This window comes from Bubalus kerabau, chromosome 4 (genome assembly GCF_029407905.1).
Source record: "Bubalus kerabau isolate K-KA32 ecotype Philippines breed swamp buffalo chromosome 4, PCC_UOA_SB_1v2, whole genome shotgun sequence".
In the NCBI taxonomy this organism is placed as follows: Eukaryota; Metazoa; Chordata; class Mammalia; order Artiodactyla; family Bovidae; genus Bubalus; species Bubalus kerabau.
The window spans coordinates 111408899-111435334 of record NC_073627.1 but is presented as its reverse complement, the minus strand read 5'-3'; the positions used below and the strand labels follow the sequence as shown (position 1 = coordinate 111435334).

Genomic DNA, 26436 nt, shown 5'->3' with positions numbered 1-26436 from the left:
AAACTATTCCTTAAATATTAAATAAGGGAAAAAATTCTTTAAATATTAAATAAGGAAAAATACCATGCTGAAATGATAATCCATAATGTAGCTAGCCACCACAGATATGTTAAAGTCTGTAAACAGACACACTCCCCCTCAAAACACGTACACACACATTCAGCACCATCCTAGGGTCAGTGTTGCTCAAATTTCAGCAATTTGAGTTTCGTGTGGAATTTGAGTGCCACCTAAGTTTTTATTCACTTTAAAGTGGAAGTTACCTCATTTTTTAAAATCAGACACACCCTAAGCAATCAAGAGCTTGACTGTGTTAGCTTTATGTATTTTTCCTAATAAAATGTATTCAATAAAATAAATCCAGTCAATAAAATAAAGTACAGTTAAATAAAATTCCTCCAAGTACTATCTAGAATTTGTTACATACCTTCAATGCTAAACTTTGGAAATACCAGAGTAGCTTATGAAAAAAATGATATACACACTGGTGTAGAATTTAAGATTTTGTGTTAAAGGAATGTATTGTAAAGTTTCCATTGTATTTATTAGGATAGAAAATCATCAACTGTTACATTCACTACCTTTCATTAGTTATAGAATCTGACCCCATACATTATTTTAAAAAGGGAGTAATAGGGCCACCTGTTAATGAGTAGAGTTTTCGTTTTACATATGAATTGGCATAAATCCCACTCTCGTCATGCCAAGTGTTGATGCCAACTCTTTTGGAACCATCTAGATCTGTGAACTGAGAACGGCATTTTCTGTGGACAATTGAATAATCATCATCTTGACAAGGATCACCCTATGGAGGGAAAAGATAATTTTAATATTAAATGACTGAAATATGTATAAAGGAATGATTTCCGAAAGTTGATCTTTAATGTGTTAGTCTTATTGTGATCAAAGGTTAATTTTCAAACAATTGATTAATATAATCTCTCAAATTACTCATCACTTCTTGTATTTGGCTATTGCATTTATAAGCATTTCTAATTATGAATGATAAGTCTAATTAATGATTGTCTTATTTATAAAATTATAAATTATTATACGTGCAAAAGTTTCTAAACCATAAATATACAGCATAAAGAACTATTTCTACATAAGAAAAAAACAACTACAATTTAACTACCATTTAACACCTTTTATATTAATATTTTTCCAAAGACTAATATCTTCAGTTATATTTTTTGTCTTTTTTTAATATAAATTTATTTATTTTAATTGGAGGCTAATTACTTTACAATATTGTAGTGGTTTTGCCATACATTGACATGAATCCACCACAATTGTACATGTGTTCCCCATCCTGAACCCCTCTCCCACCTCCTTCCCTATCCCATCCCTCTGGGTCATCCCAGTGCACCAGCCCTGAGCATCCTGTCTCATGCATCAAACCTTGATTGGCAATTTGTTTCACATATGATAATATACATGTTTCAATGCCATTCTCCCAAATCTCCCCACCCTTGCCCTCTCCCACAGAGTCCAAAAGACTGTTCTATACATCTGTGTCTCTTTTGCTGTCTCGCATACAGGGTTACTGTTACCATCTTTCTAAATTCCATATATATGTGTTAGTATACTGTATTGGTGTTTTTCTTTCTGGCTTACTTCACTCTGTATAATAGGCTCCAGTTTCATCCACCTCATTAGAACTGATTCAAATGTATTCTTTTTAATGGCTGAGTAATACTCCATTGTGTATATGTACCACACTTTTCTTATCCATTCATCTGCTGATGGACATCTAGGTTGCTTCCATGTCCTGGCTATTATAAACAGTGCTGCGATGAACATTGGGGTACACATGTCTCTTTCAATTCTGGTTTCCTTGGTGTGTATGCCCAGCAGTGGGATTGCTGGGTCGTATGGCAGTTCTATTTCCAGTTTTTTAAGGATCTCCACACCATTCTCCATAGTGGCTGTACTAGTTTGCATTCCCACCAACAGTGTAAGAGGATTCCCTTTTCTCTACACCCTCTCCATCATTTATTGCTTGTAGACTTTTGGATAGCAGCCATTCTGACTGGCGTGAAATGGTGCCTCATTGTGGTTTTGATTTGCATTTCTCTGATAATGAGTGATGTTGAGCATCTTTTCATGTGTTTGTTAGTCATCTGTATGTCTTCTTTGGAGAAATGTCTGTTTAGTTCTTTGGTCCATTTATTGATTGGGTTGTTTATTTTTCTGGAATTGAGCTGCAGGAGTTACTTGTATATTTTTGAGATTAATTCTTTGTCAGTTGCTTTATTTGCTATTATTTTCTCCCATTCTGAAGGCTTTCTTTTCACCTTGCTTATAGTTTCCTTTGTTGTGTGGGTTATATTTTTAATAACTGCTATCAGGTCATACTTGCAAGTAAATGCCAAGCTGGAAGGTTCATCCTATGAGAAATTTACCTCAGTATAACCCAGTATAATATTTAAGGTATTTATCCTTAGAGCGGGCTTCCCAGGTGGTGCTAGTGGTAAAAAACCTGCCTGCCAATGCAGGAGACATAAGAGACACGGGTTCGATCCTTGGGTTGGGAATATCTCCTGGAGGAGGGCATGGCAACCCACTCCAGTATTCTTTCCTGGAGAATCCCATGGACTGAGGAACCTGGCTGGCTACAGTTCACAGGGTCACAAAGAGTCAGACACAACAGAAGTGACTTAGCACACACGCATCCTTAGAGTACGTCATAAAAACTTCTATCGTAATAGAACAAAACACTATCATTTCCACTTCCCAAAGGGAATATTAATTCACTCAGATTACATCAAGGATAATGGCAGACAAGAAACATAAAGCCCTTGTACTGATTATCTAATTTCTGCTTTAAATTGATACTGATTTTAAAGCACTAGGACAAAATTGAAATTAAATCACCCAAACTATGAAACAATGAAAGAACACCAAAATAGTTCTAATCTTAGATAGGCTTTGTTGAAAACAATTGAAAATTCTAATCTCATAATAATTATGGTGTCTACTTATTTACTGAATGCCTATTATGGTCTGAACATGGTAGTTGAGTATAACTTTTAATCCACAACTGGCTCTGAAGTAGGAATTATTACTCCCACTTTACATGCAAGAAAATATTATTTGCTTAAAATCTCAGTGAAGAATCTAAAGAATGCCAGTGATTCAGCCAGGGCTTCAAGCTGTCTTCTTGTAAGACACATTGGTGCACTAGCACCTTCATGAAATTCTTAATAATTCAAAGATAAAATATACAAACAATAAAATCTGAAAGCTGAAAGTGACATATCCATGTCACTTTCTATATAGTTTTGGGCTTTTGTTTTGTGTTGTTGGGGTTCTATTTCTTTGAGGTTTGTTTGTTTGTTTGTTTTGGGTCAGGTAGAGATCATTTAAATGAGATTAGAGCATCACTTGCCAAACTGCCCTCTAAGTAGGAAGCAGGATCTCCTCATTCCTACCCCTGTTGCAGTGGAACTGAGGAGAGCTTCGCAGGTAAGTCAACACCTTCCTTTAGCATCTCCTAGGCAGAGAGGATGATATGTTTTGATGAGACGAATGATAAGAATAAATGTGATGTTTTAGGAGAAATATTCTGGCAGCAGAAGGTGCTAAAGTCTGAAGATGAAAAAGACTGGATCCCAGAGCTATGATTAGAAATGGATCTCAACAAGTTACATGTCATTAACTTATGGATGTATAAACAAAATGTGGTCTATTCACACAATGAAATAATTTATTTGGCCAAAAAAAGGAATAAAATACTGGTAGCTCTATAGCATAGATGAAATTTGGAAATATTATGCTAATTGCATGAAACTAAGCCAAAAGCCAGATTTTATGATTCCTTATATGAAATGACAAAATAGGCAAGTCCACAAAGAGAAAAAGTTGCTTTGCCAGAGGATGATGGAGGGCAAAGAATGAGAAGTGACTATTAATGAATGTGATTGGATCAAAAGGCACCAAGATATGTGGCTAAACATTATTTGTGGGTTGTATCCAGATGAAACTAGCATTTAAATCGATGGACTCAATAATCGATGGACTTCCCCAATGTGGGTAGGCATCATCCAATCTGCTGAGGGCCTGAATAGAAGAGAAAGGCAGAGACAGTAAGAATTGGCCTGTTTTGCTTGAGCTGAGATGTTGATCTTATCCTGCTCGTTGGTGCTTCTGATTCTCAAGCACTGGTTTTCCTAGGATTTCAGCTTTGGTTTGTTTCTGTAGAGAAACCTGACTGGTACACTGGGTATGTGGTTTCTTTGGGGAATGATGAAAATGTTCTGAAATTGACTGCAGTGATGATTGTATGACACTAGAGATATATTTTAAAAAATCACTGAATTGTACATTTTAAAAGGGTGAATCTTATGGCATGTGAATTAAATCTCAGTAAATTATATCTCAGTAAGGCCATTATTTTTTACAAGTGGATAAGAAGGGGTGAAAAATGCTGAAGTTAGGAAAACTAATTAAGAGAATGTTTGTTGCCTGTTAACACACATAAAACTGAATGCCTCCCGTGATCAGAGATGGTAAACCAACCTCCCCACCCAAAAAAACCCCACACAACTGATCTGTAATATTTGACAATTTCTTCATTGTCTATACTCCTACCATGTTTGATTTCAAGTGAAGTCAGTAGTGAACACTGAGTTGGGAAGACATGAACAGACTCATTTCATGCAAACTTTAAGAGGCGACTCCAGCTCACCCTGAATCCACTTTTCTCATTTCCCATTAAGCAGCAGCCATGCAATGTGAGTAGATTAAGCCCCCTCTAGGTCTAGGGGCAGAATCTAACTGGCCTAAGACAATCAGGATAATCTCACTCCACTCTCAATGACAGTGATTAGTTCGGTGTTAGACATGTGACTTCAGTTTGTCCAAACAGCTTAAAGCCTGAGACTTCTGTTCAAGGGTTTGGGGAAGAAAACATTCTTTTTTCACTACTGGATATAAATAAGGAAGCACCTAGCCCAGGCTGCTGTTGGCAGCCTGCCTACAATCAGTATAGCATGAAACCAATACCATAAAAAGGCAGATATGAGAGTCAGTAAAAAGTATAATGACATTGCCATATCAATCCTTTCCTGAAGCCAGACTTTTCAAAAATATATGGGCCAATAAATTACTTTACTGCCTAATCTAGTTTGAGTTGGTTTTTGTACAACCTACTAAAAGCATCCTATCTAATATATACCTGAATAATCTGCATTATTGGAACACTGAGGTACTGAGAGTTAGAGCAAGGAAATGGGTCAAAAACAAGGGAGATGGAAATATATTAAAAAGTAGGAGTAAAGGCAAACACTAAATTTCTGCATACACCCAGGAATTAGAAGGATGCAAACACGGAACCGGTGAAAAAAGAAGGTTTTCAAAAATAAGAACAAACCAGGAACAAATTAGGAACAATGAGGGTATAATTACTATAAGGAAGCAGAATAAAGTATGTTTTTCAAAGTTTAGTACAAAAGGCACCAAATAGAATAGAAAAAAAGCAGCTTCACCAACCAAGAAGGTCCTACAACAAAGGACCTTTTATATTGACTGCAGCTCATACCCAAGGCCAAATTGAGATGCTGGGAGTTTTGGACAAGCAAGTAATTTGGTCTACCTCTGAAACTAAATATATAGGGAGGGAGTAATCATTTCAAAATTATTACTAGTTTTCTCTTTTCATTGTATGTAACCACCCATTTTCCCAAGGGGTGATCAAAATTTGTTTTAGAAAAAAATGACAAAGAGCTAAGTAATATCACCTTCTAATGAAAAATACAGTTTTTCCTAAAGACAACAACCTTGCAATCCAATGCACACTCTTGAGGATTTTAGAATATCAATGACTATACCTGGAAGATTCAAATCATAGATTTCTCCAAGCATGGAGAGAAAACATTCTTTGCCATGAAACCTTAAACAAGAGTTGGAATAGAGAGTAGGAAAATACAAAAGTTTGGGGCATGGTAGAAAGATGAAAATAGGTAAAAGCAAAGAAGGACAGGAGAAATAGTTGATGCATTTCCCAGTTTTCCCATCCCTAGACTTAAATCAGGGCTTCCCTGGTGGTTCAGAGAGTAAAGAATCTGTCTGCAATGCAGGAGACCCGGGTTCAATCCCTGGGTTGAGAAGATTCCCTGGAGAAAGAAATGTCAATCCACTCTAGTATTCTTGCCTGGAGAATCCCATGGACAGAAGAGCCTGGTGGGCTACAGTCTATGGGGTCGCAAAAGAGTCAGACACAACTGAGCTTGCAGCACAGATTTAAACCAGATAGGGTCTCATTGATACGGACAGAGAGAAGTACATTAGATATATGAGAATAATGGCAGAAAGGCATAGGGGTCTCCTGGCCCTCATTTCTCATGAGATCTTTAAACAGACCACCTCTCATGCTGTTCTTTCATTTGCCTGGGGCACAGCCAAACTCAAACCAGTGAAGCAGCCTGGTCAGGCAGAGGGAGGTCTGAGAATCATCAGTCCTGAGGCGTGTTTGGTATTCTGTGGCACAAACAAGACCCTGAAAGTAGTTGCAAGTCTGGAGAGAGGGTTCAACTGTTAGCTGCAGAGCTGAGCACTGAAGCTAGTTATTGAATGGGAATCACAGAAGGCTTCTGTGGGGTCAACAGTATCTATGGAAGTGGAAATGAAGTTCAGTCATCTCAGACAAGCCATGAGGGCTCCAACCAAGCCCGGAAAAAAAGAGTGGGAAATAGAAAAAGACTGAAAGACTCACAGACTATAGCCACTTATACTAGTAAGAAAAAGAGCAACCAGGTAGACTTGGGATATCATCCCAAAGACTAGATGTTGATGGAACAGCTACACAACAACTCTTTGTGCCTGCGTGGGCTTCCTCACAGCATGGTGACTGGGTTCTAAGAATAAGGTTGGCACAAAGAGAACAGGAGGAAGCTGCAGTGCTTTTAAACAGCTACTCCAGAAATCATATAGCATCACTTTCATCACAGTCACAGTTCACCCAGATTTGGGGGGAGGTAGCACAGACTTGGAGATGGTGATGGACAAGGAGGCCTGGTGTGCTGCAATTCATGGGGTTGCAAAGAGTCGGATACGACTGAGCGACTGAACTGAACTGAACTGAACACAGACTCTACCTCTCAATGTGAAGAGTGTCAAAATCACATTGTAAGAGCACGTGCCATGGCAGTGCATGTGGCAACCATTTTGGGAAAATAGCAGTTTGCCACAGGGAGAAAATTAGGGTGTGTTGGGATTCCCAAGACCACCACTAGATTCATTGACTTGCTCAGAGGACTCATTAAACTCAACATATAATTGTACTTGTGACTATGATTAGGGCTAGCACTAGTTATAAAGAATAACTAGCACTAGTTGTAAAGAATCTGCCTGCAGATGCTGCTGCTGCTAAGTCGCTTCAGTCGTGTCCGACTCTGTGCGACCCCATAGATGGCAGCCCACCAGGCTCCCCCGTCCCTGGGATTCTCCAGGCAAGAACACTGGAGTGGGTTGCCATTTCCTTCTCCAATGCATGAAAGTGAAAAGTCAAAGTGAAGTTGCTCAGTCGTGTTCGACTCTAAGCGACCCCATGGTCTGCAGCCTACCAGGCTCCTCCGTCCATGGGATTTTCCAGGCAAGAGCACTGGAGTGGGGTGCCATTGCCTGCAGATGAAGGAGACACAAAAGACATGGGTTCGATCCCTGGGTCAGGGAAGATCCCCTGCAGTAGGAAATGGCAACCCACTCCAGTATTCTTGCCTGGAAAATCCCATGGACAGAGGAGCCTGGCAGGCTACAGTCTGTGGGTTGCAGAGTCAGATATGACTGAGCACATGCAGGCACGCACATGGCTATGCTTGATTACAGCAAGTTGATTCAAAGCAAAGTGAGCAAAGGGAAAAGGCACATAGGCTAAAGTCGAGGAAAAAACAGGTATGAAATTCTGAGATCAAGAACCTTCTCCCAGTGAGTCACACGGGATGCACTTGATTCCCTCCAGCCATGAGGTATGAGATGCTATCTACTGGGGAAGCTCATTAGAGACTCCAAGGCCAAGATTTTTCTTAGGAGCTGGTCACATAGGCACCCTCTGCCTAGCATATACCCAAAATTCCAGACTCCTAGAAGGAAAACAAGTGTTCAACATAAGGCACATTGTTTGTGCCAAAAGTTTAGACACTGTGAACTACTTTTATTAGGGAATTCTTAACTCCACATGCCAACCAAAGGCCAACCTTGTAAGCAGACCTTTTAACAGATAACAGTCTCAGTTCTTTTCTACACATTGAAAGTGGGAGAGGATCTCTGAGAAAGTGAGTTTTTTTTTTTTTCAAGAAAGATTAAATTTTCTTATAGAGCTATTTAAATCATGGAATCAGACTAAGCTTATGATGATTGAGAATTAGTATTTTCCCACTGGTGATGGGCTTAGGAAGAGGGCCAGTGATCAGTTAGACATACTTCCTCTGCATATGTGAATTGTGGACAATTGTTAGAGTTTCAACACCCTACCATAATATCTAAATGATTACTCAACATCTATCAAGTGGGTTGGGAAGAAGTGTTTAGAAATTGTATATAGAAAGAGATTTGTGGATTATTTCACATTATTGGCCGATCCACTATTCTGGTCCCACACAGACCCTGAGTTCTGACAAAGTACTCAAGATATCACTGACAAAGTACTCTTAAGATATCACTGAATTGTCTGAGTCTTCCGGATAGATGAGGGTAACAGAATTCATCTCAAGTGTGGAATGGGTGGGCAACAGAGCACAACAGCTTAAGCAGAGCTGTACTAGAGGAGACATTTCACAGGAAGAATTTAAAGGACTTACTAGCCCAACTGGGGATAAAGAATCGAAGATGCTCATACCTTCAAATCTGGATGGCTGGGAGAGTTCTAACACCATTAAAAAGAATTAAAAAGAGATGGAGATGAGGAGGACTTGTTAAAGGGGGCAAATGATGAGTCACTTCTCAGACATTTTTAATTAGAGATGACATCAGTACAAAATGCTTATTTGAAAGGTAATGCTGTTGGACAGATGTCCAAGAGAGAAGTCAGTGCCCTATGCACAGCAGTGATAATTGATTGGGTAAAATAGCAATAAAGAATATCACTAGGACCATGGATCATATTTGAATATGGACTCTGGCTTTCATAATTATCCTGTATCAATTTTCTGTGAGGCTGAAAACTTTACCATGGCTATGTGTCTGTTATTAAGAAATGCAAGTTGAATTATTTATAGGTAAAGAGGCACAAAGTCTCCAATCTACTCTCAAATGGTAAATAATTGGTGACTCTAGGTAAAGATTATATGGGAGCTCCTTGTGCTGGTCTTATAAATTTCCTGTAAGTTTGAAATTATATAAAAATAAGTTACCCCCTCAAAGGTGATGGTTACAGAGCCATGGGAGTGGATTAATTTTCTGAGATTATGTAAAATGAGAGGAGCAGGGTTCTGGGACCCAATTCTTGGGAATACTTATGGCTGGGTTCATAAAAAAGCCACGAAAGACAGAGACAAAAAGGCATGGAGAGAGCATTGCAAAGCCATAGATTCTGAGGAAAGGCAGGGCACAAAGAATGCAGTGGTAGCCAATGACTACTCACTTCCAAAGAAGCATCATAGAGGGCAAGACCTGATAAAACACAACCAACAATAAGAATCAATCTCTTGTCATCTTTGACTGTGCTGTTTGAGAGAATGGTTGGGGAAACCAAAACATCCTGATAGAAGACGGAAAAAAAGTGTCAGAGAAAGGAACACAGAAGGCAAACAGGCCCTGCAGCAACGGGAGCTACTAAAGACCCAGCAAGAGAATCACTGTACAGAAAATCTGCATTAAGGCTAATAAAGTTTTCTTTTTCCTTTCCTTCTCTTTTTCTTCCTTCTTCTTTTTAACAGATAATAGAAAAACAGGTTAGGATATTACAGAAGGGTCCTCTTGAGTGCCCAGTCAGCCTTCCCTCATTGTGAAAGACAAATAAGACATGGTTTTACCACTTACATCAGTAAAATGTATCAGTAAGTGATGGGTATCCAATTCTTAGATTTCCATCCCTTTCCCACCTCATTCCCATAATCTCTAAGCATCATTTATCTTACAAACCATTTTTTCAGGATAAAATGACATTGCTGTTTCTTAGTCAACCATATACCCAGTCTTTACCCATTTCTGCGATTTCACTTATTCTTATTTGATTTCATCCTGTTTTTTTAGGACTTTTTATTTTTCATAGTTTTATTTCTCAAGGTAATTTTCAGTTTTAGTCCTGCCTTCTAGAATATCAATAACTCTACCTAACTTAATATCACTAGATAATTTGAGAGCAGTCTCAATTCCTTCATCTAGAGAGCTCATCCATAAAAATACATAATGGGTTACGTTTCCTGCCCAAATCAGTCACTGCAAACTAACCTTGTGTCCACCATTACAGATAGCTATTAGCCACCTGGCATTCATACAGCAAAGATCATTCTTCCCTAGAATGCCTTTAAGCATCCTCATTTGGTGTACTCCATTTACTCTTTAAAATGTATGGAGGCAACAAGCTTATTTATCCAAATGTCACATTGGATGGAATTTAAAAAGATATTAAAGTAGATTGCTGTGATATTTTGTTTAACTTCAGTATATATCACATATAAAATTCTTCCCTACTTACATGCACTTGACTGAAGACTTGTCTTCCCCTAATTAGGCTGTCTTCTAAACACACACAGAGTGATGTGGGAAGAAAAGAACAATCCTCCTACAGCCAAAATTACTTTACTGACTCTGGGAATCACAGGTCATAGGCATTTTAGACAGATTCCTTTGTTCATTTCCCTACATTACTTTTAAATTGATTTCATTTCTATTGGATATTTTTTCCTCAATGATTGAATAAGAGTAACTGGCAAATGCAGCTGTAAAGAACATGCAAATAGTTGGATATATTTTTATTATCTATTTAAGAAACCTTTATATATATCTTTTTATTTGGTAAAATTTGACAAAGGAAAAACATTTGTAACAAATAAAGGTATTCAACCAAAGAAAAATAGTCATGGGAAGTTCAAGGAAGTATAGACTGTGAATATAAGTATAAACATCTATATCATTAATGAGTTAGGGTTAGGGTCATCCCAAAGAAAAATATGGAGGTCTATATGAATCAGATCAGATCAGTCGTTCAGTCGTGTCCGACTCTTTGCAACCCCATGAATCGCAGCATGCCAGGCCTCCCTGATCATCACCAACTCCCGGAGTTCACTCAGACTCACGTCCATCAAGTCAGTGATGCCATCCAGCCATCTCATCCTCTGTCGTCCCCTTCTCCTCCTGCCCACAATCCCTCCCAGCATCAGTCTTTTCCAATGAGTCAACTCTTCGCATGAGGTGGCCAAAGTACTGGAGTTTCAGCTTTAGCATCATTCCTTCCAAAGAAATCCCAGGGCTGATCTCCTTCAGAATGGACTGGTTGGATCTCCTTGCAGTCCAAGGGACTCTCAAGAGTCTTCTCCAACACCACAGTCCAAAAGCATCAATTCTTTGGTGCTCAGCCTTCTTCACAGTCCAACTCTCACATCCATACATGACCACAGTGAATAGTCACATCAAAAAATAACCTGACTTTTCAGCGCAGTTCAGTCGCTCAGTTGTGTCCAACTCTTTGTGATCCCATTGACTGCAGCATGCCAGGCCTCCCTGTCCATCACCAACTCCTGGAGTTTACCCAAACTCATGTCCATTGAGTCAGTGATGCCATCCAACCATCTTGTCCTCTGTCGTCCCCTTCTCCTCCCACCTTCAATCTTTCCCAGCATCAGGGTCTTTTCTAATGAGTCAGTTCTTTGCATCAGATGGCCAAAGTATTGGAGTTTCAGCTTCAGCATCAGTCCTTCCAATGAATATTCACAACTGATTTCTTTTAGGATTGAATGGTTGGATCTCCTTGCAATTCAAGGGACTCTCAGGAGTCTTCTCCAACATCACAGTTCAAAAGCATCGATTCTTTGGCGCTCAGCTTTCTTTATAGTCCAACTCTCACATCCATACATGACTACTGGAAAAACCATAGCTTTGACAAGATGGACCTTTGTTGGCAAAGTAATGTCTCTGCTTTTTAGTATGCTGTCTAGGTTGGTCATAGCTTTTCTTCCAAGGAGCAAGCGTCTTTTAATTTCATGGCTGCAATCACCATCTGCAGTGATTTTGGAGCCCAAAAAACTAAAGTATGTCACTGTTTCCATTGTTTCCACATCTATTTGCCATGAAGTGATGGGACTGGATGCCATGATCTTAGTTTTCTGAATGTTGAGATAGAGAGAATAGATATGATAGTCAGATTATCTATATATCTTATCTATCTCTCCATCTTATCTGTGTGTCTATTAATCTCTATATCTAAATAAAGATCAATGAGAGAAGCTGGGAAAGCCTTGTGGAACTGTATGAGCAACTGCCAAATGATCCAAAGGTTAAAGCCTATCATTGTTGCTCAGTCACAATCATGTCCCACTCTTTTCAACCACACGGACAACAGCATGCCAGACTTACCTGTCCTTGACTATTTCCTGAAGTTTGCTCAAACTCATGTCCATTGGGTCAGTGATGCCATCTAACCATCTCATCTTCTGTTGCCCTCTTTTCCTTTTGCTTTCAATCTTTCCCAGCATCAGAGTCTTTTCCAATTAGTCAGCTCTTCCCATCAGGTGGCCAAAGTGGAGCTTCACTTTTCAGCATCAGTCCTTCCAATGAATATTTAGGATTGATTTCCTTAAGGGTTGATTGACTGATTTGATCTCCTTGCAATCCAAGGGACTCTCAGGAGTCTTCTCCAACACCACAATTAGAAAGCATCAACTTTTAGACCCTCAGACTTCTTTATAGCCCAACTCTCACATCCAGCATGACTACTGGAAAAACAATAGCTTTGACTATATGGACTTTTGTCAGCAAAGTGATGTCTCTGCTTTTTAATATGTAGTCTGGTGGTGGTGGTTTAGTTACTAAGTCACGTCCGACTCTTGCAACCCCATGGACTGTAGCCTGCCAGGCTCCTCTGTCCATGGGATTCTACAATCAACAATACTGGAGTGGGTTGCCATTTCCTTCTCCAGGGGATCTTCCTGACCCAGGGATTGAATACAGGTTTCCTGCATTGCAGGAAGAGTCTTTACCAACTGAGCTACAAGGGAAGCTCTTTGTCAGAACTCTCCTTCCAAGGAGCAAGTGTCCTTTAATTTCATGACTGCGGTAATCATTGCAGTGATTTTGGAGCCCAAGAAAATAAAATCTTTCACTTTTCCCCCTTCTATTTGGCTTCCCAGGTAGCCCAGTTGGTAAAGAATCCGCCTGTCAATGCAGAGTATATAAGAGACATGGGTTCAATCCTTGGGTCAGAAAGATCCCCTGGAGTAGGAAACGGCAGTCCAGCAGTCTTTCCCGGGAAATCCCATGGACAGAGGAGCCTGGAGGGCTACAGTCCATGGGGTTACAGAGTCGGACATGACTCAACACACACATATTTGCCATGAAGTGATGGGGCCAGATGCCATGATCTTAGTTTTTTGAATGCTGAATTTTAAGCCAGCTTTTTCACTCTCTTCTTTCAACCTCATCAAGAAGCTCTTTTAGTTCTTCTTCACTTTCTGCCATTAGAGTGGTATCATCTGCATACCTGAGGTTATTGATATTTTTCCCAGCAATGGTGATTCCAACTTGTGATTCATCCAGCCTGCCATTTCACATGATGTACTCTTCATAGAAGTTAAATAAGCAGGGTTACAAAAAACACAGCCTTGATATGCTCCTTCCCCAATTTTGAACCAGTCCATTGTTCCCTGTCCAGTTCTAACTGTTGCTTCTTAACCTGTATACAGGTTTCTCAGGAGACAGGTAAGGTGATCTGGTATTCCCATCTCTTTAAGAATTTTCCACAGTTTGTTTTGATCCACACAGTCAAAGGCTTTATAACATAATCAATGAAGCAGAAGTAGATGTTTTCCTGGAATTCCCTTGCTTTTTCTATGATCCAATGAATGTTGGAAATTTTATCTCTGGTTCCTTTGCCTTTTCTAAATATAGCTTGTATGTCTGGAAGTTCTCAGCTCATGTACTATTGAAGCCTAGCTTGGAGGATTTTGAGCATTACCTTGCTAGCGTGTGAAATGAGTGCAATTGCGCGGTAGTTTGAACATTCTTTGGCATTGCCCTTCTTTGGGATGGGAATGAAAACTGACCTTTTCCAGTCCTGTCGTCACTGCTGAGTTTTCCAAATTTACTGGCATATTGAGTGCAACACTTTAATAGCACCATCTTTCAGGATTTGAAACAGTTAAACTGGAATTCCATCACCTCCACTAGCTGTGTTTCATAGCGATGCCTCTTCAGGCCCACTTGGCTTCACATTCCAGGATGTGCGGGTCTAGTTGAGTGAGCACACCTTCACGGTTATCTGGGTCATGAAGATCTTTTTTGTATAGTTCTTCTGTGTATTCTTGCCACCTCTTCTTGATCTCTTCTGCTTCTGTTAGGTCCATACCATTTCTGTCCTTTATTGTGCCCATCTTTGCATGAAATGTTCCCTTGATATATCTAATTTTCTTGAGATCTCTGGTCTTTCCCATTCTATTGTTTTCCTCTATTTCTTTGCATTGTTCACTTAAGAAGGCTTTCTTATCTCTCCTTGCTATTCTATGGAACTCTGCATTCAGTTGCATATATCTTTTCCTTTCTCTCTTGCCTTTCAGTTCTCTTCTTTTCTCAGCTATTTATTTATTTTTCTTTTTCTTTTCTTTTTCTCAGCTATTTAGAAAGCCTCCTCAGACAACCACTTTACCCTCTTGCATTTCTTTTTCTTTGGGATGGTTTTGGTCACAGCCTCCTGTATAATGTTACAAACGTCTGTCCATAGTTCTTCAGGCACTCTGTCTACCAGATTTAATCCCTTGAATCTATTCATCACCTCCACTGTATAGTCATAGGGAATTTGATTTAGGTCATACCCAAATGGCCTAGTGATTTTCCCTACTTTCTTCAATTCAAGCCTGAATTTTGCAATAAGAAGCTCATGATCTGAGCCATAGTCAGCTCCAAGTTTTGTTTTTGCTAATTTATAAAGAGTTTCTCCATCTTTGACTGCAAGGAATATAATCAATCTGATTTCAGTGTTGACCATCTGGTGATATCCATGTGTACAGTCATCTCTTGTGTCATTGGAAGAGGGTGCTTTTGCTATGACCAGTGTGTTCTCTTGACAAAACTCTGTTTGCCTTTGTGCTGCCTCATTTTGTACCTTAAGACCAAACTTGCCTGTTATTGCAGGTATCTGGACTTCCTACTTTTGCATTCCAATCCCCTATGATGAAAAGGACATCTCTTTTTGGCATTAGTTCTAGAATATCTTGTAGTTCTTCATAGAACCATTCAACTTTAGCTTCTGTGGCATTTGTGGTTGGGGCACAGACTTGGATTATTACTGTTATGTTCAATGGTTTGTCTTGGAAATGAACTGAGATCATTCTGTCATTTTCTAGATTGTACCCAAGTACTACATTTCAGACTCTTTTGTTGACTTTGAGGGCTAATTCATTTCTTCTAAAGGACTCTTTCCCATAGTAGTAGATATAATGGTCATCTGAATTAAATTCACCCATTCCTTCCCATTTTAGGAAATGTGGTCTCTTAGCACTCGGAGAATACCATGAGACTCAGATTCAGAATTATTTGCCTATAAGCTACAAAATCCTGGCCATATGTATATGTTTCAGGTCAGCACACATATGTACAACACACATTGAGATCTTTCAGGTATGAATATACATCAAAGAAAGCCACCATCTCCTTCTGAACCCAAGTAAGAGAAGGCTGTTTCTGTGGTTAACTAGCAGCAGGATTTTGAAACACCTTGATGTCAATTAAAAAATATTAGGTACAATCATGTGACCTCTCTTCCTTCTTCTCCAATTCCACTCCCTCACCACTACACCTCTTTTGCATAAGAATGTAAACCTCTCTCTCATTTTATTTCAGTCAACAGTACATAATAAGATAAACAAGAGTATTCAGCAAAGGGCCATGATTATACTCTTAGTAGACAGTGAGTCAGAACCTTAACAGAAGAAAAAAGAGAAAATTAAATAGAAGGTATATTAAGATGCAGTACAAAGTGAAGTAGTACTAAAATAAAAATCATGAAGACACATTATGGACTCTGAAACTTTACCTAATTAAAGTTCAACCTTAATTTTTTGGATGAAAGCTTGGCAAAACTACACTCTATTCTAGACTACAAGGCTTACACATGATTATTCAGTGTGACCAGATTTACAATGAACAACTTTTCATGCTATTACATTTTTAAAACAATAATAATAACAAAAGAAAAAGAAAAAAAGAAAAAGACTATCTACACTGGAATTATGGAAGATCACAGGGACACAGAATGGAGCAGATACAAAGAGAAGGGCTTAAAAAGAAGTGGAAATGAAAGCTAATTTAGTTCAGAAGGTAATGTTTCCTACAGAAACCCCAACCTGTTCTAGATTCACTTTCTGACCCAGCCATTGGTGGGTTTTGGTAAGTCACTCTTTCCCTTATCTTCTTTTTAAAGCCCCTGTTAGACATCCCTTCCTGGGAAGCAGGAAACTAAGGGTAATTCCAGCCTTTAAGGAGTTTCTTTCATGTTTCTGAGCCTAATAGAACAATAAAAGGCTCTTGATGGTGCTCAAGGTGACTCCTAGCTGAGGTGTATCTTGGTTTGGGATGATATTCAAAGTATTTATAAATCAATACACACAAAGCACTTTGGGCAAGTTTTAGATGCCCCTGTCAGGCAGGTGTTAAGCTACCAGAAAGAAAATCCAGGCTCGGCCCACTGAGCCATGAGGCACAGAAAGCCCAGTGTCTAAGGCCCATAGTATTTTAAAGTTCCCACAAAAGTGTTTTAATTTATTTTAAAATCAGAATTTTCAAAGTGACTATAACAATAATCTGAATGTACTTAGTGCCACTAAATTGTAAACTAAAAAAAGGTTAAAATGGTACTTTTATATTATATATATTTTACCATAATGAAAAATGCAAATGCCATTTTGAAAAACTAACTCTATTAAATGATAGAAACTCATATTGTAGCCAGGAAATGATGCCAGTAATTTAATACCCATAAACATCTCAAGGCAGTAAGCAATGGCAGCTATTATACAGAAAATTTTGCTTAAAATAGAGTACCAAAGTCCAAAAGTATTTCTCAGGAAAAAATGAGTGTTGTATGATTTAGTTTTATGTAATAACACCCACTGGACTTCCCTGGTGGCTGAGCAGTAAAGAATCTGCCTGCAATATAGGAGACACAGGTTCAATTCCTGAGTCAGGAAGATCCCCTAGAGAAGGAAGTGGCAATTCACTCCAGTATTCTTCCTGGGAAATCCCATGGCCAGAGAAGTCTGGCAGCCTACAGTCCATGGGATCACAAAAGAGTTAGATACAACTTAGCGTTTAAACAACAACAAAAATAACACCCATAGTATACTGATAATTTCAGGAGGGTTAACAATAACATGATCACATAACATGGCTATAAAATACAATAATATAGTCACAAATAATCAAAAATAGGCAAGGAGGCAAAACAGTATAAAAATATAAAAGAAAAAAGGATAGGTAATCTTTACAAAATACCAATGAGAAATGCAGCCTAAAAATACATCTCTTCAATAAGCCTTTAAATTAGCATAAGAGACACTGATGTATAGAACAGTCTTTTGGACTCTGTGGGAGAGGGAGAGGGTGGGATGATTTGGGAGAATGGCATTGAAATATGTATAATATCATATATGAAATGAGTCGCCAGTCCAGGTTCGATGCACGATACTGGATGCTTGGGGCTGGTGCACTGGGATGACCCAGAGGGATGGTATGGGGAGGGAGGAGGGAGGAGGGTTCAGGATGGGGAACACATGTATAGCTGTGGCAGATTCATTTTGATATATGGCAAAACGAATACAATATTGTAAAGTTAAATAAAATAAAATTTAAAAATAAAAAATAAAAAAAAATAAATTAACAAAAATGAATATAATCCAACCTGGATTATATTTGCCTTTATGGCAATACAGTTGTAAAATAAATTATTTAATTTTTCTTTCTTTCAGTGGAAGAAGGAGCCCATGAAAGTCCTTAGGGCCCAGGTAAGTCATAATGCACTCCTGGGTCCTGGGAGTCCAGAATGCTGGGCTACTGAGGCAGCAGGGTTCTGGAGAACACAAGGCCACAGCAAATTTCTAAACAGCACAGAAATATCAATATTTTAACAATGCTGTATCCGTACCAGGGCACAGAATCCCGGTGACAGGATAGGTCAATCCTACCATTGTTGGGAATATTTTAAACAGATACAGCCTCTTTCTTACCTACTGGGCAATACTGCTTAGGTTCCTTGTAATCAATTTGGAATGCATGCCAGCTTTAATACATAACTCTCTAAAAGTTCCTCAGTTTTTTATCTCTGAAAGAACTGAGATATGCAACATTTTCTGGCTTAAAGCTACACATATGCCTGGAAAGATAATTCAATAGACAGCTCTATTTAGGAAAAAGGATGGTAATTCACACAGTAAAGACCAATCTTCTTCGTCTTCTTCTAAGTTGCTTCAGTCGTGTCCAACTCTGTGCAACCCCATAGACGGCAGCCCACCAGGCTCCCCCATCCAATCAGATGTACTCAAATGGCAGCTGCAGGTCTGGGAGGAGCCATGAATCTCCAAAATGCTCCCACCGAGGGACTGGTCATTTGACTCAGTCTTTGGTCCTACCTTTCTTTCCTACTATCTTGTAGGCTGACATCAACACTCATATGTAGAATCTAGCCAACACTCTCACTTACCATTTTTTCACCTTCTCAAGTCAATGGCTTAGATTCCATTATAACACCTCATTCCCATGACCACATCTTGGGATCTGTCATTCCCCCAATTGTTCTAAATCAGAAGTATCAATAAATTCCAGTACATCCCCTTCACTCACTACCTCTAATTCTTTTAGCTCTCGCACTCCTTCACTATTGCCATGCTTGTTCTTTTTTTAATTCCCCAGACTCCTCAACTTCCTGAGTTTGCTAGTCCATGCCTGAAATAATTATTTTCCTTACTAATCCTGAGTGTGTTCAGTTGACTCTCCACCATTACCCTCTCCTCACTTGTCCTTTGTCTAAAAGATTCATGTACCCTACAAACATCCAGTCTTAGACCAATCTTCTGATGTAATATCTCTCTGACTTTTTCTTTATTTTGGTTCTTTGGGAGAAGGATAGGGAAGATTTTAAGAGAAGGTATCTTTCATTGAAATTAAATACCCCCTTTAGGAAGTGGAATTCTGAAGAAGAAACTTGCAATTCTCTTTCTTTTCTCTCCTTAGAAATAATTTCATAGCTTCCTAATATTTTGGATTTATTCATTCAGATGGGGAGATAATTTGGATTCCCTTAAGACTTCTTAGGGCTTCCCTGGTGGCTCAGATGGTAAAGCGTCTGTCTGCAATGCAGGAGACCCGGGTTCGATCCCTGGGTTGGGAAGATCCCCTGGAAAAGGAAATGGCAGCCCACTCCAGTATTCTTGCCTGGAAAATCCCATGGATGGTGGAGCCTGGTAGGCTACTGTCCATAGGGTCGCAAAGAGTCGGACACGACTGAGCGACTTCACTTCACTTCAAGACTTCTTATAATTTCCATCCTACTTTATGCAAATATGAATTAAGCAAATGTAAGAGACCACAATATAAAAATTTATAAAGCTTCAAGTCATGCACAGAATTTGAGATAATACAAATCAAAATATTTTAAGATTTCTTCAGAAACTGCATAATTGCAAAAGTGATAGGCTGAGTGAATGGTGAGTTGTGTTTATGCAAAGACCACATGGTGAGGTCTCTAGCAAGTAAAAAATATTCTCTTTATTTTGTCAGTAGTTTATGAATCATACATTTTTTTATGTGAATGGTATCTTCTAAGTCTGAGTTCAGTCATTATTCTGCTATTACTTAACTATTCACTGTCATTACAATTTAAAATAGTTTTTATATTCTATAACAATGTAATGCAAGCATTATTAAATGGGGGTGCTAGAAGCAGTACTGAAAACATGCCTCAAAGTCAATTACTTTGACGAGAAACTTAGAAGTAAATGAACAAAACTCTAAATAAAGCCAACTGCCATCACATGCTGTTAACGTGGAAACAAGCAACATGAGAAATACTAGACATAATGCTGAAAACATTAAAAGCACAAATACATAACACAGTGGCTAAAGAGTTATCCACGCAAAAAATACATCCCACATTCTTTATATTTATGCTTATGGGAAAATTAGTCCTTTGAATTTTGTGAGTTTTTAATTATGTGTCTTGCAACTTCCTTTTTTTAGAGATGGGGCCAAATCCCATGCAAATAAGGAAATGAGCCTGAAACTCATTTTTAAATAATATATGTTTCCTTGTGGTTCTGATTATAAATCACCATGCTTGCTACACTGAAAAATATTGAAAAGTATAATGATGAAGGAAATCACCTAGAATTTCACCATTCACTAGCCAACTTTTCTAGCATTTCACAGTTTCTTTTTTTTTTAATTTTATTTTATTTTTAAACTTTACAATATTGTATTAGTTTTGCCAAATATCGAAATGAATCCACCACAGGTATACATGTGTTCCCCATCCTGAACCCTCCTCCCTTCTCCCTCCCCATACCATCCCTCTGGGTGGTCCCAACAGTTTCTTCAGGCTTTTTTTCCTCCATACTTTTAGATAAAAGTATGGAGGAAAAATACACATACAATTTTGTGTAATGATTTTTCTTGACCTTAAATAAGAAGATTTATCAAGACACTAAGAACTATCCATGGACTTTCTAAAGGGTGGAATATATAAATATATAAAGTATCTCATTATGTGATTACAACCTATTTAATTAGTACTGTCAGAAAGGAAAACAAAACTTTCCTTTACACTTATAGAGTCTTCTGATTAGTCTAAGAATTAAACTGACATAAGACAGATTAGCCAGAAAAAGTCTAATTTAATTTCATACATACAGGAACCTGACATACATGAGAAGGTTCAAAGACAGAAAGATAAAATGAGGTATACATGTCATCCTGAGCTAAGGAATGGGATAGAGGCCTGGGGCATCCAAGGACAGGAATTGTCTTATTTCAAGACAATAAGAGCAGATGTTTGGCAATTAGACATTTGCCCTGCAATATAGATGCAGCAACTTAGCTAAAATTTATCTCCAGTAATAACTTTTTTTTTTTCCCTGACAAAAATTCCCAGTTTAAACTCTTCTAGGTAGTTAAAGGAGGAGAGTAGGTTATCTTAACCCACAGGGTCTTTGGCTCAAAAAAATCCTCATGCAGGAGTGAAACATTTTTTGGAGACTCATTCTGAATCCCTAGAGTACTGTACCCAATTCTAAAACATTGGGTAATTTCCAAGTTTGCCATAATAAATAATTCAGTGATGAATATCAATGGATATAAACTTTATCCCTGGATTGAATTGTTTTTCTTGGGGAAATCCTTAGAATTATTAGATCAAATAGTGTATCAATTCATATTGAAAAATTCCTTTCCAGAAAGTCAAACAATTTACAATATTTCTGGCAATAGAAAAAAAAAACGTAGCCATCTCACCCCAGTGTCACTCAACAGAGTATTATTATTTTAAAAAATATCACCAATTTTTCTAGCAAAAAAATGTACTGTTTTAATTCACACATTCTGTTATTTGTAGACTGGGATTTGCCCTGTATTTGTCAGTTAACTAATAATAATTATTTCCTAATTTGTGAATTGTCTTTATATGCCCTTGGCTCATTTACCTATGGTTGAACAGTTTTCCTGCCAATAAACCTGAATTCTTTATGTATTAAGCATATTAATCCATAAGCCATCATATTTGCTTTTCTAACAGCTTGATTTCTATTTTTTAATAAGCAAAAATAAATAATATTATAATATAGGTGGATTCAGGAATCTTTTATTTCCATAAATGGTTATGCCACTGTTTCAAAAAACTTTTGATTATTCTCATCTGTTTATACTCTCAAATAACTTTCAGAATCTTAGAGTTCTCAGATAGTAAACAAAGTCCATTGGGATTTTTTAATGTAATTAAATTAAATTTATAAATTTAACTTATAATTAATTTAGTTTTCCAGTCCCCTAAACAGTAGTTATTCCCTTGTACTTGAGATTTCTGTTTCAGTTACCTTTGGTGTGTATTTATTTAAAAAAAAACAAAACACCCAAAACTTAATGCCTTCGAATAACAATTTATTATTATTTTCTTGCAATCTCTTGTGGTTTGTAGTCAGATGACAACTGAAGCTTCAGTCTATGCCCACTAGGCTGGATGTCCAAGATGATTTCATCGTTCATAAGTTAAGCTCATCATTATCCCTCCTCATGGCCTCTCCCTTCAGCAGAGTAGCCTAGATTTCCTAGCCTCGGTGGCTCAGGGCTCCAGGAATTGGAAGCAGTCTTTTTAAAGCTAGCCTAGATTTGGCATAGGGTTACTTTTGTCATGTTCTATTGCTCAAATCTGTCACCTGACAACCGTGATTCAAAAGGTGGAGGAACATTTAACTCTTGCTGGGTAAGTAGCCTGTCTACCATCTTTGAAGAGGAGCTTCCACATCTTTATTGATCTTTATCTGAGAATTTTCTTCATAAAAGTACTTAAATTTTGTGTTGCTATAGCAATTTGTATGTTTTTTTCTTTTATGGCTTGCTTACTAAGCAGTTATTGCTAATATGAAGGAAAAATATTATCTTCGATATATTTTATATTCAATCACCTTACTAAGTGGTCTAAACTGATTCTAAGTACTTATTATTTTAACATCCTGGTTCTCCTGAGAAGAAATCATACTATCTGAAAATAAAGATTTTTTTCTCCTCTTTTTCAGTAGCTAAGTCTCTTATCTATTGCACCAGTTAGGACTTCTAGAACAAGACTAATAGGAAGCAGCCTTGTTTTGCTTTTGTTTATAATGTTTTAAGTACAAGTACATGCTAGTAAAGTTATGCTCAAAATTCTTCAAGCCAGGCTTCAGCAATACGTGAATGTGAACTTCCTGATTCAAGCTGGTTTTAAAAAAGGCAGAGGAACCAGAGATCAAATTGCCAACATCCGCTGGACCATCGAAAAAGCAAGACACTTCCAGAAAAACATCTATTTCTGCTTTATTGACTATGCCAAAGCCTTTGACTGTGTGGATCACAATAAACTGTGTAAAATTCTGAAAGAGATGTGAATACCAGACCACCTGATCTGCCTCTTGAGAAATTTGTATGCAGGTCAGGAAGCAACAATTAGAACTGGACATGGAACAACAGACTGGTTCCAAATAGGAAAAGGAGTACATCAAGGCTGTATATTGTCACCCTGCTTATTTAACTTCTATGCAGAGTACATCATGAGAAACGCTGAACTGGAAGAAACACAAGCTGGAATCAAGATTGCTGTGAGAAATATCAATAACCTCAGATATGCAGATGACACCACCCTTATGGCAGAAAGTGAAGAGGAACTAAAAAGCCTCTTGATGAATGTGAAAGTGGAGAGTGAAAAAGTTGGCTTAACACTCAACATCCAGAAAACGAAGATCATGGCATCCGGTCTCACCACTTCATGGGAAATAGATGGGGTAACAGTGGAAACAGTGTCAGACTTTATTTTTTGGGCTCCAAAATCACTGCAGATGGTGACTGCAGCCATGAAATTAAAAGACGCTTACTCCTTGGAGGGAAAGTTATGACCAACCTAGACAGCATATTCAAAAGCAGAGGCATTACTTTGCCAACAAAGGTCCGTCTAGTCGAGGCTATGGTTTTTCCTGTGGTCATGTATGGATGTGAGAGTTGGACTGTGAAGAAGGCTGAGCACCAAAGAATTGGTGTTTTGAACTGTGGTGTTGGAGAAGACTCTTGAGAGTCCCTTGGACTGCAAGGAGATCCAACCAGTCCATTCTGAAGGAGATCAGCCCTGGGATTTCTTTGGAAGGAATGATGCTAAAGCTGAAACTCCAGGACTTTGGCCATCTCATGCGAAGAGTTGACTCATTGGAAAAGACTCTGATGCTGGGAGGGATTGTGGGCAGGAGGAGAAGGGGACGACAGAGGATGAGATGGCTGGATGGCATCACTGACTCAATGGATGTGAGTCTGGGTGAACTCCAGGAGTTGGTGGACAGGGAGGCCTGGCGTGCTGCGATTCATGGGGTCGCAAAGAGTCAGACACGACTGAGCGACTGAACTGAACTGATATTGAAGTTGTAAAACTGGACATATTTTATCAGCATACATATTTCCCAGGGCTAAATTAAACCACTTATTTTCATATGCTAATATAATACAAATGAATAGAAAGGTAGATTCTTATTCCAGATAAATTGCATTTATGGAGCAGGACAATAAAACAAAGATGAGGAAGAAAGTAACTAATATATTTTAGATACTGCAATATTTTCTCCCTGAAATCTATAAACTTGTTCCCAAAATAAATAATAACCATAAAATATTCCATAAACTCCCACAAATAGCTAATATCTCTAGATAAATATAAAACATCATAAATCTCAACAATTTGTCCTTTCTTCTCAAGCTTGACTATTTACACTAGATGTAAAGAATCATATTAAACACAGAAATGTTAGAATATGGCTTTTCAGCTCTGTTATACTCACAAGTGGCTGATATTCATATGGTGGAGCATATTCTTCAGCATATGTTGTCAATGTACACCTAAGAAAGATAAGTCAATATCTGAGAAAAGAATGACTCCAAAAGAAAAATATTTTAATTTTTTAGTAGTATGTGCTTTAAACAAAATAAAAACATTTCATGGAAAATTGGCCTTAATAAAAATTTAAAATTTTTTAATTTCCCAGGCCTCATTTATAGTGTTAACTATCACCAGCAAGGTGCCTTCCTTCAATTACTTCCAATACCACCTACTATTCTTCTATACCAATGATATGCTACCAAGTCCCAAAGCTCAGGTGCATTCCAGACAAGGGTTCTCTTTTCCACTTACTTTCTACTCTTCAAAGTTTTTGACCCTATACCCCATGTTCTCTGCTAGTTGGCAACTGAAAAATAATACACAACCAGGTAATCTGAGATTACATAGTTTCCCCAACCTCCACTCCATGAAATACATAGAAATGCTGAGTGAAATACATCCTTCTCCCCCGAGTCTACAAACACAGTCTAAGACTCAAAGCTGGAGTTTGAACTGCCTATCAAGGGCAGGAGACATGACCTTGGGTTCACAGAAGGCACAGAGCTAAATTGCTACTTACAATCAGGAGTTTGTAAAGGCTGTACCTCCATATGTGTGTGTGCTAAGTGCCCAACTCTTTGTGACCCTGTAGACTGTATCCCGCCAGAGCTAAACTGCTGCTTCTAGTCAAGAGTCTGTAAATGTTGAACCTACATATAAAAGAGACCAAAGAAACTCTAGCCATCAGACTAGGGAAACTTGCAAGAAAGTTTCTCTCTGTCTGGTACTCAGAATAGGGGAAAATTTTTTTCTCCTATGAGAAATTACTGTCCTGATTCTGCTCCTGGCAATATTATGGGATTAGATGGTCAAAGAAATTCATCTGAGAATTGCAAACCTAAAAATACCAGGAAAAAGGACATTTAAACATTTTAACATATGACTGAGCTGATGGGAGGGTAGAGAACAAGTAGAAGAATTCAAAAATAACTAGGATGTCAACTAAGAATGGTTACTGGGTACAGATGCTAATATTTATCTGGTGGTAACCACCAATTCGGAGAAGGAGATGGCACCCCACACAAGTACTCTTGCCTAGAAAATCCCATGGACAGAGGAGCCTGGTGGGCTGCAGTCCATGGGGTCGCTAAGGGTCAGACACGACGGAGCGACTTCACTTTCACTTTTTACTTTCATGCATTGGAGAAGGAAATGGCAGCCCACTCCAGTATTCTTGCCTGGAGAATCCCAGGGACGGGGGAGCCTGGTGGGCTGCCATCTATGGGGTCGCACAGAGTCGGACACAACTGAAGCAACTTAGCAGCAGCAGCCACCAATTAATTACTGTCAGACTTTCAAGATGTGATTTCCAGAGGCACAACATTAGCATTATCTGGGGACTTGTTAGAAATGCAAATACTTGGATGTCAGGCCAAGTCCACTGAATTACAAATTCTAGGAGTGGGCCCCACAATCTTGCTTTAACAAGCCGTTTAGGTCAGTGGTCCCCAGCCTTTTTGGCAATAGGGACCTACTTCGTGGAAGACAATTTTACCAGACTGGGAATGGGGGGACATGGTTTGGGGATGATTCAAACACATTACATTTATTGTGCATTTCATTTCTATTATTAGTACATCAGCTCCACTGGAGACCATCAGGCATTAGATCCTGGATGTTGGGGACCCCTGCTC

At 38.5% G+C, this 26436-nt stretch overlaps 1 protein-coding gene across 3 annotated transcripts in view; it reads right to left on the bottom strand.

Annotated features, from left to right (window-relative positions):
* Positions 1 to 386: 386 nt before the first annotated feature.
* CFAP95 (cilia and flagella associated protein 95) overlaps positions 387 to 26436 on the bottom strand; it is a 109584-nt gene continuing 83534 nt past the window's right edge. For all 3 annotated transcript variants that reach the window (XM_055580243.1, XM_055580241.1, XM_055580242.1), the window contains 2 exons: positions 24705 to 24762; positions 387 to 805 (listed from right to left, as the gene is read on the bottom strand). In XM_055580243.1, coding sequence (XP_055436218.1) covers positions 614 to 805; positions 24705 to 24762 — 250 coding nt within the window. In that variant the 3' untranslated portion in view covers positions 387 to 613. The remainder of the gene's footprint in view (positions 806 to 24704; positions 24763 to 26436) is intronic.